This window comes from Ascaphus truei, chromosome 13 (genome assembly GCF_040206685.1).
Source record: "Ascaphus truei isolate aAscTru1 chromosome 13, aAscTru1.hap1, whole genome shotgun sequence".
NCBI lineage: Eukaryota > Metazoa > Chordata > Amphibia > Anura > Ascaphidae > Ascaphus > Ascaphus truei.
Window position 1 is genome coordinate 22,388,264 of NC_134495.1, and position 12,211 is coordinate 22,400,474.

At 49.3% G+C, this 12,211-nt stretch overlaps 2 protein-coding genes across 2 annotated transcripts; one reads left to right on the plus strand and one right to left on the minus strand.

Annotated features, from left to right (window-relative positions):
* Positions 1-525: 525 nt before the first annotated feature.
* On the plus strand, positions 526-4,669 carry MTFP1 (mitochondrial fission process 1). The gene is made up of 4 exons (XM_075568908.1): positions 526-686; positions 2,174-2,301; positions 3,602-3,834; positions 4,384-4,669. Exons 1-4 carry the CDS (start codon positions 617-619, stop codon positions 4,457-4,459), a joined length of 507 nt encoding a protein of 168 aa, XP_075425023.1. The 5' UTR covers positions 526-616; the 3' UTR covers positions 4,460-4,669.
* Positions 4,670-4,962: 293 nt separating this feature from the next.
* On the minus strand, positions 4,963-11,370 carry LOC142464578 (zona pellucida sperm-binding protein 3-like). The gene is made up of 9 exons (XM_075567950.1): positions 11,140-11,370; positions 10,288-10,400; positions 8,340-8,434; positions 7,434-7,614; positions 6,742-6,850; positions 6,499-6,590; positions 5,984-6,081; positions 5,613-5,741; positions 4,963-5,161 (listed from the first exon to the last, which is right to left on the minus strand). The coding sequence occupies exons 1-9, from the start codon at positions 11,368-11,370 to the stop codon at positions 4,992-4,994; spliced, it is 1,218 nt and encodes a 405-aa protein (XP_075424065.1). The 3' UTR covers positions 4,963-4,991.
* Positions 11,371-12,211: the final 841 nt, after the last annotated feature.

Here is a 12,211-nt window from a genome sequence, read left to right on the forward strand (position 1 = left end):
TCTCTGCCGGGTCTTCGGTGACACGTCGCCATGGCAACGCGACGGTAAATGACGCCGCAGGGTCATGTGACGCGTCACCCAGGCAACGAGCGTCAAATGACGCCGGGGGTCACGTGACGTCACAAGACCCGCAACGTCATTTGACGTCAAGTCCTTGGAGAGGGGGAGGGAGGGCGCAAAAACTGCGGCTGCCAGGCAGGGGGGCGCAGCTCCAAAAGTTTGTGGACCCCTGCTCTATGCTATTCCAGTACTAACCCCCAAACACATCACTACACTCTCTGCTATTCAAGTACTGACCCCCAAACACATCACTACACTCTCTGCTATTCAAGTACTGACCCCCAAACACATCACTACACTCTCTGCTATTCAAGTACTGACCCCCAAACACATCACTACACTCTCTGCTATTCAAGTACTGACCCCCAAACACATCACTACACTCTCTGCTATTCAAGTACTGACCCCCAAAACATCCCTACAACATCTCTGCTATTCAAGCAGGAAGTCCTGGGACGGTGCTTCCCCGTCCTCTGCTATTTGTTGACAGTCCCTGACTGCAGTGCCCTTCCTCATGCATGTGGAGTGATTAGTGTGTGTGTCCCTCTGATCCAACATGGGACCCCCCTCTCAGGGCAGCCCCCCACAGCTAGACCTGTACAGGGACACCTGGGTAAGATACCTGGGTAAGTAACACACCACCCCCCTTCTATTCCAATTCTTCCCCTTAAATACTATTACGTCAGGACTTAACTCTTTCCTCTGACGCCCTTTACCCAGAGGGGTTAATATGCATGCGTGGGAGGAAGGAGGGGTGTGTGACCTTGGGGGGGGGGGAAAGGTCACTAAAGTGATATTAGATTGCAAGATCTGAGGAAGTAGGAGTGTATGACCTTGGGAAAAGGTCACTTAAGTGATATTAGATTGCAAGCTCTTGGGGTCAGGGAATCCTAGGGAGAGGTTATGGGGCATCTGGCAACACGCGTGGATGCACACTCAATGTTGGCACATGTCTGTGCACTTAGCTTACTATGCAAACATGTATGTGCATACACACGGACCCCTAGCACGCTTAGACCGCGCTTATAGTGCCGGCGACGCAACGTCGCCCGAAAACAAATGCATTGTCGCCGCCGCGTGCGCTTATAGGGCGAGAGCGACGGGGCGACCCGATTTTTGGAAGCCGGGAATATTTGATTTTGCAGGGGCTGTCGCGTCATGTGACAGCCCCTGAACCAATCAATGCCCTGGTCGTGTGCGACGCCGCCGCAAAGCGAAATACAACTTTTCGCTAGCGGCGACGTCGACGTCACGGTCACTAAACGCACGGCCTTAGTGTACAACAGTAGTATAAACACACATGTAGTGTGCTGCACCATCATGCATTGCACACACGTGTCAATACAAAACATATCAGGTTCAAAGCCACACACTTTCCACTTTCTGTACACACGCTCCCAGTTTATATATATATATATATATATATATATATATATGTATATATATATATATATGTGCTCAAAGCTGTGACCATGCAGCAAGCTTAAGCCTATAGGGAACCATGTTAAAAATGGTTATTGAGGCAAAAAGTGACACTGTGTGCTCATTTGCATGTCATTTCCCAGAATCCCTTGCTGCAGTGGAAGTGCTGTATGCTGGGTGATAATGGGGAAAGGCGGGGTTGCAGATCTGCCTAAGACATGCAGATGAGCATACAGTTGTATTTGCATATATATATATATATATATATATTACATACAGCCTTGTTACCGCACACAGACAAAACCAGCTCGCAACGTACATGTGCACACGCACCCATACATACACACAATATACACGTACACCCCACTGGTCTATTTCTTATCACCGAGGATTTGCAGGAAAACAGGCAATTTCCGTTCTCATCCCCAAGCAAGTTACTGGGCCGGAAGCCCCCTGTCTTCTCCCAAACATGCGTGTCTGAGTATTCCCAGTAGTGCACACAGTCTGTTTATGGCATGTGCGTGCGAGGGTGGGCAAGCCGAACGTAGAGTCTCGCCCTTACGTACGCAAGCTCTTTAAGTGGTAAAAAAAACCTATGAAGATATTTGCAGGGGGGCGGGAGTGCAGAGCCAAGCGCAGGACAGAAATAAGCGCTGCGCTGTACAAACTGACCCTGCGCGGTATGTTGCAGGCTACGCTAATGAGGTGGGGGAGTCTTTCCGGGCACTGGTGCCCAAGTCGGTAGTCTGGGCCAGTTACGGGGTCGCCACGGCATACGTGACGGCGGACGCGGTGGATAAAGGGCGGAAGGCGGCAGAGGCAAGTACACAGCGGGATTCACCCGCCCAGCACTCTGATGGTTACACACATCTGGCGCAGCGTGTCACACGAGGATAAAAACAAATGAAAGAGCGCACAACCTCAGTGTATTAAATTCTTTGGCTCACATAGTTAAGTATTTCATGCGCAAAAAGCAGTGGCTGTGAATGCCACGAAACGCGTCGGCTATTGTATCTGAGTTTTCATACTAGGAGACTGGCGTTACAGAACAGACTGCGGAATTAGTCTTTGTACGCCAGAGGACTTTTAAGAGCGGATTACGGGAGATCTCGTAAGTTTACGTAACCGGGGGACGATATTACCCAGCGCCACCAGAGACGGCAGGGTATACCTGGGGCATGCATCTCAGGTCCCAGTGTTTGCGATACCCATCATGGAGAACCAAACCATTAGCCAAATGGTCACTGGAGCGTGAGCAGCCGCCGGCTCCATGATGCAGAGTCCTTATGTGATCAGCCTATTTTTTATTGTTCTTTTTGAACGTGCAACACTTACCTGTGTCTGCCAAAGATGTTCATACATATACTAGGGGAGGTTGTGCGCTCTGGTTTTTAACCTTGCAGAGCTAAGATATGGCGCAGCAAAGCAAGCGATTGCCAAATAATTCTAATATTGATAACTATTATCTTCACTGATAACATTTTATGCTCATTCTCTTATTAGAAGTATTATTTGTATATGGTCGTGGTGGTTATAATTTTGACAAGTTTACAAATTTCACCCGGTGCGCGACGTTGTCTCACACGCCCTCTGGTACGGCCGGCAACTCTCTCTCGCGCTTCCCAATATCGCCTGCACTCTGCCTCATTCGCCCCAAGGCCACGATTACAACGGCGCAAGTGCGATTTCGTGCGCTGCGCGAACATAGTGCAGCAGCCGATACGGGCCGGCCATGGGGCGCGCGAGCGATTTAGCGCAACCGTGCGGCAGATTTTGCAAGACAATCATTTTGCCTTTTCAGGCGGCGACCGCGTCACGTGAGCGGTTCAGCCAATGAGGGCGGACCAGCCTGGTGACATCCGCCACACCTCCATCTAAAAATGCACACATCGCTCGGTCGAAAGGCGCGCGCAACGCCATGCGCTCCATCGCACGCGCCTACTATAAACACAGCCTAACTCAGCGCTTCACTCATTGTTCCTTCTATACTTGCAAGCTCCCGTCTCATTGATCGTGCGAGATGAGGGGGAAATACAAAGACAGTCTGTTCTTCCTGTCGCACGTACACCGTCTCTCAGACGCACTCCTATTTCTGCTCACTCCCTCATTTCCGCTCCAGTCTCACCCCGAGGGTCCTGGTCGGACATCTCGTATCTCAGTGGCTGTAGTGGACACCTTTGTGTGGCAAGCTCTGGCCTCTGTCGCCATTCCCGGCTTCACCATCAACCGGCTCTGTGCCGCCTCACTCTACCTGATGAAGCGTGTCACCCGCTGGCCCCTCCCAGTGCGCAAGTGGGCAACTACAGCCATTGGACTATCTGCTATCCCCGTCATTATTACACCTATAGACAGGTGAGTATTACCCAATAGCTCAAGTGGAATGCGGTTTGCCTTTCTTTGGGTCCCTACTAATCCTCTGGCTGCCAGAGAATCATGTAATGTAGTTAAAGTTCTCTGCAGTGCCACTTCAGTGAAAGGCGTTGGTGCCCAGAACTTCAGACTTTGACGCAAGTAAACATTGCTTGGCATAGGTATAAAAAAATCTTAGGGCTATTGGGGGAGGGCGGTGTGCACAGCTTTATACTGCACTTCGGTATAAAAAAGGTAACGCAACACAGCAGTAAAGTGCTATGTGCCCTAGTGAGCTTACTGTCCAATTCCCAAATAACCTCATCTGCCATTGTGTCAGGTTTAAGCTTTTACAAACCTTGTGGTACCCGTGTTAGTCTGGCATTAGTGTAAGTCTATTCCAATTTTACAATGCAAGTTCAGAGAATCTGTACAGGGCTTTCCTCACGAGTCTCTTCTGCAGCCTGTACACACTGAGACCTGTGAGGTTTGGAAAGTTTAATCACTTGTGCTGTTCTTGCTGGTCCATTAAAATGATATCCCATCTTACAGGTCTGTTGACTTCCTGCTGGACTCAAGTATCCGAAAACTCTACAGCACCCATGAGAAGAGCCCAGGGGACTCCTGACACCCATTATGAGAACCACAGTGTCCAAAGCCTTCACACTGCTGGGAGGATCAGGACTGCATTAGACTGAACATGAGCTGTGAATCGACTGTTTGCTTAACATTCGTTATGTTGCAAGGATTTCATTTCAGGGATTTAGTACTCCTGGCTTACATAAGGAGTACTAATGTAATTAATAGTGCCTAAAACTCTAAAAAGAGATTGAAACTGCCTATTGTCTTTCATTCAACCTCAAATCCATTTTTAAAGCAGAACCTGCACCCCTCCTGCCCCAGCCGGTTTCAGATCAACCGACTGCAAAAACAATGCAAAGACTAAGAAATGGTCTTTGCTTAATCAGGTGCATTGCCTGGATATGGCTGCAGACTGTCTCAGTCCGCTTCCTTGCAGTTGTGTTTGGATTTATTCTAGATCTTCTACCACCTACAGTAGGCTATTCCACACATTTGTTACACATCTCCACATTTTCCTGCTCAGAAACCACCACGAGACAGATACACAGGGAGAACAATACTTTTATTAAATAAACACATCAGGACTTCTCTTGAGGCTCCGATTCCTCAGAGTCTACTAGAGAAGTAGCTTGTGTCTCCATGGAGGTCTTCTTGCCTGTGCGGCTGTACATGGCAACACCCACACACACTAGTACCAATGCGGCAATCTCAAGGAGGAGCGCTGCAACTGCTGGGGGCACGGCCAAGCCTGGGGACACAGAGCAATAAGCACCCCTGTTACATGTACAGTAGTACCAACATTAAGACCTTTCAGCCCAGTGGTAGTCAGACCCCACCAGGCTTAGTTTTGAAGACATGGTCTCAGGAGAAACAAGATCAGGAGAGATCATAGGAGCCCACCGGAAGGAGGGACCACGTAGCGTATATAAAAAATGGAAACTGAGGAATGCAAGGTTATGCGGAGGTTCCAAGTAGCTCAATGCAGATGTAAATACATGGAACGGAGTCCCAGCAGAGGTGGAAGTTAAGTAATCCAGAAAAATGCTATTATCTGCCAATCTCTATGTTGGAAGAGACTCCATTATCTATGCTTTGCTTAAAGTGCAAGCTCTTGAGCACAGCAGTTCCACATGGCCATAAAGCTCCAGCACAAACTGATCTTCCCCTGTTTTAAGGGCTGTGGGGGCCAGACTGGTTACCTGGCTTTGTAGCGACTGATTGTGATACGTTCCTGTCCCACTCATAACTTCCACTCGCAGACGGACTCCTCACCCTCAGGGGTCCCAGCACCACGGTGTGAACCAAGCCAGGGTCTTCCTCCTCCCCACCTAAAAGGGAACAGCTTTATAAGGGGGGGGGGGGAACACTGGGCTAGCCATGATCAGAGATACTGCAGTATAGCATGACCACAACTCCACCTGTCCTCAAGGAATGAGTAGGCATGACAACCAGGTGGCAATATAGCTTAGGAGGGCCTTGTTCCATCGTTTTGCCGTGGGTCAGCCCATTAACCTGGAATTGTTTTGGGAGATATGGATCTGAAGACAGTCGTCGTCCCACACACACCTACCCTTAATGTTTCTCTTCCGTCTGGAGTCGAGAGGCTTGCAAACCGAGTCACAGCAACTGCACACAGAGCCATGGGTAGGATCATCCAGGAGCTCCCACCTGTGGGGGGGGGGGGGGTGAGAAAGAGAGACTCAGACACAAGTCTACATACCCACCACCCACTCCCCATCAATTGGTGACCTGGGCAGAAAAATCATACTTACACTTTCCCAAGGGCCCCTGCTCCCACCCCTTAGGTCTTGCTCCCCACCTCCCCACAGGTCTAGGCCCTAGTAATGACCACTAATCCACCAACACGGCAGGTTCAATTCCAGCATGTCCATTGTGACCCTTTGTTTATGGCACACTCAGATGCATAGAGACTCAACCTTTATTCTGTTTAAAGACAGTTGTCACTAGTAGCCGCTACAGGAATTAGTGATATTAACCCTTTCATCTGCAAAGGGCATTGCTTTCCACCTCTGACCTTAAGGCGTTCGAAGCTTTTAAATGACCCTAGTCTGGGTCATACCTCACCTGCTTGAGGCCTTGAGATAGGAACACGCCTTCCTGCTGGGGTCAGTCAGTATTTTGGGATCCCACACCACAACCTGGAAGTGAAGGAAGATCTGCAGGGAAGAGGATGAGCTGGCTGCAGTATATAGTAGTGGGGGGTATCTAGGTAGCTTCCTCCCCTCTAGCCCAATAATTACAACAGCTCCCGAATTAATTGGAACTCAGTACTTGGGTCACCACAGCCCCAAAGTTGGGAACACTCACATCCGTGTCAAGGGCCACGAAACGCAATGTCTGGAAGGAGAGTCTGATGACATCAGGAGAAGGACGTGCCAGGAAGGTAGAGGCAGCCTCCTTCCCATCCAGAAAACACCTGGGACAAACAAAAGGGACCTGTCACCTACCATCCTCCCGGGAATCAGAGCAAAAGGAGGTGCAGTGCCACATAGCCGGCCAAGAGACCACCTGTTGTAAAGCCAACTAATTAAAAGCAAAGATGGGGTTTCTTTGGAAAACCAATATGCACATTGTATTTCTTAGGCCTTTAAACAGGGGGAAGCATTTGCCAGTCAAGCTTTCTCCATGCTAAGCCCACCCTGTAAAAGTACCCACCTCCCAGATGTGACCCCCTTAAACAGGTCACTGCAAATGTCATGGGTTATGGACACCTCATCGAGAAGGGCCACATGACTATGGGAGGGGTTCAACTTATTTAACCATTCGGATGCCAAAGGAGCCTGGCAGTGACGTTAAGCCATTACGTGTTAATCAGGACAGCCTCACAACCAGAATTACTGGGATGAACCTGCTACCCAGGCCCACTTCTCCCACTGAGAAGGAGTGGCGCTCATATGGAGCCTCTGCTTTGTCAGGGGAGAGTAGATGGCGGTTTTGCAGGCGTTGGAATGAAGACCCCTACGCACCCCAGCATGGCTCCCATTTTTCCCCTCCGTTACCCGTGGTTGCGGATGAGGCTGTAGGTCTGCGTCGCGGTGCTGAGGTCAGCGGTCGTGGCGGCGGTGCACTCATCCACGTAGATCTGCAGGGCCTGGTGCAGAGACGTCACCACCGACAGTTCCACAGGGATGGGGGAGCCCAACAGGAAAGTCTTCAAGTCGGTGGGGCCAGAGAAGTCGTCTTGACGCCGGGAGAGAAATAGGAGTCACTCATGGAGGTCAGACTTAAGTTGACCTTTTGCGGTCGGAGGCGTTGTCAAACCAAACAGTGCAATTAAATTTAAATCCACTCTGGCTGCCAGGGGGTTAAAAAAAATGCCCTCTACCATTTATAAACCACTGACACCTTAACCTCAGATGGGGCATCCCCTCCCCAGACAGTTGGGAGCACCTCCACCCCCTACGTGAGGCAATGACAGATACACATGCATGACTGTTCCTCTGCTTGCTGGGAGCATGGGGAAATAGTCAAAACATTTCCCAGGTCCGGCCCCCTTAGGTCGGACGCAATGAGCGATACAATATTTAAGGCCACGTCCATGGCTATTGCTTGTGGGCGGAGGCGCGCTCAGGCTGAGGGAAAGCGGGTGCTTTCCCTGGCCTTAGACAGCGCACCGTCCGGGGGCGTGTCGGCGAGCCAGTGACATCACGGAGCTGATTTGCCCTCATTGGGCGAACCGCTCACGTGACCGGCCCTGCGCTCCGGCAAGCGCGAAAATTAAAAAAATTTGCCAAGACCTACGCTTCCGCAAGCGTAGGCGAGCCCCTACTAAAGCCACTCTCATTGCGGCAGTAGGGGCTCAGTGCCGAGCCTCAGCGCGCCTCCGCCCGCAAGCACTATCCATGGACGCGGCCCAACGAGATATTACAGTACTGGCTCCCCAGAACAACGAGATCAGTCCTCACCTTTCATGAGCTGCGCATGGAATACCAGGGTCCCAGACCCAGATACCTGGAAGACCACCTGTGTGAAAGGAGATGGGCTGGGGTCCTGAGCCCCTCTGTGTGACAACAAGGAGGTTAGAACTGAAACTTCTACAATCTGTGCAAAAGCGGTGCTCAAACATTGGCGGTAGTATATAATAAAGGGGCCTTTGGGAGACTCCAGTGCACAAGTGATATTAGTGTTCAGTATAACAAAATAGGGCAAACAGCGGTGTTAATATAAACTCAGATAAGTGAATGCGATACAATTAAAAAATATATATTTAAGATGTGAATATACAAATAAATCAAGAAATATACTCCTTCACTCAGACCCTGGAACCAGATAATGTCTCGCAATATCCACAAACGACTTGTATTTGCACAGCAGGGGAGCGGGGAACATGTAGCATGGAGGAGGGGAGGGGGAGAAGGGGGGAAATCCGTGTCATTCCGGGTGTCGAGCGGAGGCAACATCACCAGCAACCGTAGCCCCATGAAGCTGGGTGAGAGCGCAACTCACCGAGTGTATATCATACTGTCATGGAACAAGAATCACATTCCTGCCCGACCCCCCTTCTGCTTGTCAGCTCCTTAAGTTCAGCTGCAGGCATTGGTTCCACATACACACACTGTGCCTGTGTAACATGCAACAATGTTGCATTTCTTGCCCCTGAGCACGTAATCAGTGAACTGCTACTGCAGCTTCTCCAGTCCTCCCAATTAATGGACTTTCCCATGTTCTCCCCTGTCCTTTGCTGACAGTTAGTGCAGTCCCACTCAACCTTTAGTGTGACCCCTGCCCCTCACTTCCTTTTCCACCCTAGATCACAGTGAGTACAGACCTGTTTGCATCCACCCCTGGTAAGGCCTTTCTCTCTTACCATAGTCTAACCCCATAGAAGCATCCCACATAGAGAAGCATTCTCTGCCTACACTACACCCACAAGTTCCTGTGTTTTCTAATCCAGCAATAAAATTAAGAAAGACATTAAGGACTTGTCATGCTTTGGAAGAGGGAGGACATGAGTTGAGCTTACTGGAATCATTCATACATCATTCGTGACCCTGGTTCCAGGAAACATACAATGCCTGTATTTACTGCAAGCCTTTATGTTGGACAGATAGATATATAGAGATATATAGAGATATATATTTTAAAGTACCTTCTGCACATAATTGTTTTTTCCTTCTGGGTCACTGGAAGGAGGGAATTATACCAATACCTACACTTGCCACAGTTTTGGCTGTGCCCATTGTTACTGCCGGTTTGCAAGTATCGAATTTGGAGATTTAAATCTACATATATTCACCTGTCCTTGCAATACTACTCTATGCTGGCCTTTGCCTTCCTTCTCCATGGTACACGTTCCCCGCTGTGTAAATAAACTTCTACAATCCCCTGGGCAGTCGCTGCAGAAATATCTTGTGCAATTCTTATGGGAACAGCCGACAAAGCACCAAGTGTAAATATCAATTAAATACAGAACTAAAGAAGTTAAAGATGTGACATAAGACGGAGTATATTAAGAGTAATTAAACACCTGCTCCTGATATAACTTCCTATGGATCAGTGTAGCTGGATCTGATAAGGAAATGTATCTTGTACAGGTGTCATTATATTACCAAACTGAGTGATATGTAATAGTTTATTTGGCAAAGTGTACGACAGGTGTGGCCAACCTCCGTCCTCAAGTGCTGCCAAGAGGTCAGGTTAAGGATATTCCTGCTGCTGCACAGGTGGCTCAGTATTTGACCGAGCCTCTGATTGAGCCACCTGTGCTGAAGCTGGGATATCCTGAAAACCTGACTCCGGGGGGTGGGGTACATCATATTTACACATGCACAGATAGGCAGAGATCCCAGCAGGTATGGAACAAACATTAACTCCTTCAGCAACGGATGCTTCCCCTGGACCCAGCAGCCTCACCTGTAAGAGGTGCAGTTGATCCGTTCTGCGAAGGGCTGGGAGAATTGGCCAACGCTGCTCCCAGAGGGGCTGTAAGCCAGGTCTGCGAAATATTCCAGGGTCCTCCCGGAAATCTGCGGGACAGAAGCACCGGCTGTGAGCCACACGCTGCATCATGGACATTAAAGGAGTAGTGTGTACAGGGTAACACGTGCCAAGGAGCCCAGGTTTAGCATGTTAAAATAAAGCAAAGGTTTACAAGGTATTGCTGCCCCAAAGGCCAATGAGGAAAGAGTCTCCCTATTTAAAAGGGAACCTTTAACAAAAAAAAAGCACAACCACATGATTAAACGGTAGTTGTACTTATGGTCTTAAGAAAATAGTACTTCATACCCCAGGCCTTATACCCGGCACCACAGGCTGTGGGGTCTCAAAAAAAACAAAAAAACACATTACATTTGAATCACATGAATAGGAGATGCGAGGTGTGGAAAGCTGGCTATATGCATTCCACCCTGGTGCACTCAAAGGCAAGACTACCTGCCACAGTTACATGTTAAAGGATAACCTTCTATAGGTCATACTGAGATCAAGCTATAGGCAACAAGAAAATGTGCAATCTCATTGAGACAGAAAGGACATTACATTATTAACCCCTCTTGCAGAGACTATTGTTACAGCACCAGCCATGTACAGCAGTAATACACAAAACAGGGGACACAATGGGAAGAATACACTACACTTCCACATCCATGGAGGGGGTATATACACCTTACAGGGTGTCAGTAGCGCACACCAGAACACACCTATTTGATCATTGATCCCAAGAGGAACTGCAGCGCTAAATATAAACGCCAGCCGCAGGCATCTTACCAGGCGAGAGAAGCCGCAGTCCTGCAGCCCGTACTCAAACACCACGTAACCCCACAGGGCGGAGGTGCTGGAGGGCGGGCACTGCCCCAGGCGCAGGCTGCCAGCGTCCAGCAGTAGTCCTGTGCCCGTCGGGTCAGTCTTAGCAGCCAAGCTCACGCTGGTCACATTGCATTGGTAGTAGAAAGAGTTAAAGGGGGCTGCAGAGAGAAACCCCTTCCTATTAAAATCCATCCCTACAAACTAACAGGGACGAGCAAGGGGGTCTATGGGACCAACCAGCACTAAAGGGTGGCATACTACTTTGGGTTCATAAAGAAGAAAAAAAAAAAAAAAGCAATGGTACTGGTCAACTATTCTCATCACATTTCAAGCACAGGTGCAGGGCAAATTAGGGCGTTAACACACCTGCAGCAATCCAGGTCATATGGAAATAAGACCAAAGGGGTGGGCCAACTCCAATCCTCAAGGCCCACCAACAGGTCAGGTTTTAAGGATATCCCTGCTTCAGCACAGATGGCTGACAGCCACCAGTGCTATCCTTAAAACCTGACCTGTTGGTGGGCTTTGAGGACTAGCGTTGGTCACCCCTGCATTAAAGCACTTACCCCTCTGTGCTGTAAGGGCAGTGACCCAGCTAAGCCACAGCACCAGCACTCCCCAACTCTCCATGCTGAGAACAGATACAGCCCCCACTGCACACCTGGCTTCATATATAAGGACCAAGGTAATGATGCACACCTGGGGTATACCTGAGAACCTCCTGCTATTAACCCCTGCACCGCTGAAGGACCACTGGAAAGCTTTGTTGCCGCTACGTAGTAACCTAACTCCCTGGGTGCCTCAGCGCATTGCTTTGCCCTGAAGGGGTTAATGAACGGATTGATGTAAGGGACACAGCATCTTGGCCTGAGGATGAATTGAAAAGTAAGAGTCGCTTTAGTTTTTTAAATAAACCTCATGCAGGCCGCATCGCTTTAATCAGCCCTCCGCGGGAGTTTTATATCACAGGATACAAAGATACACGGAGAGACCCATCTCATCTGTAGTCTGAGGGACACACATATTATCTGCA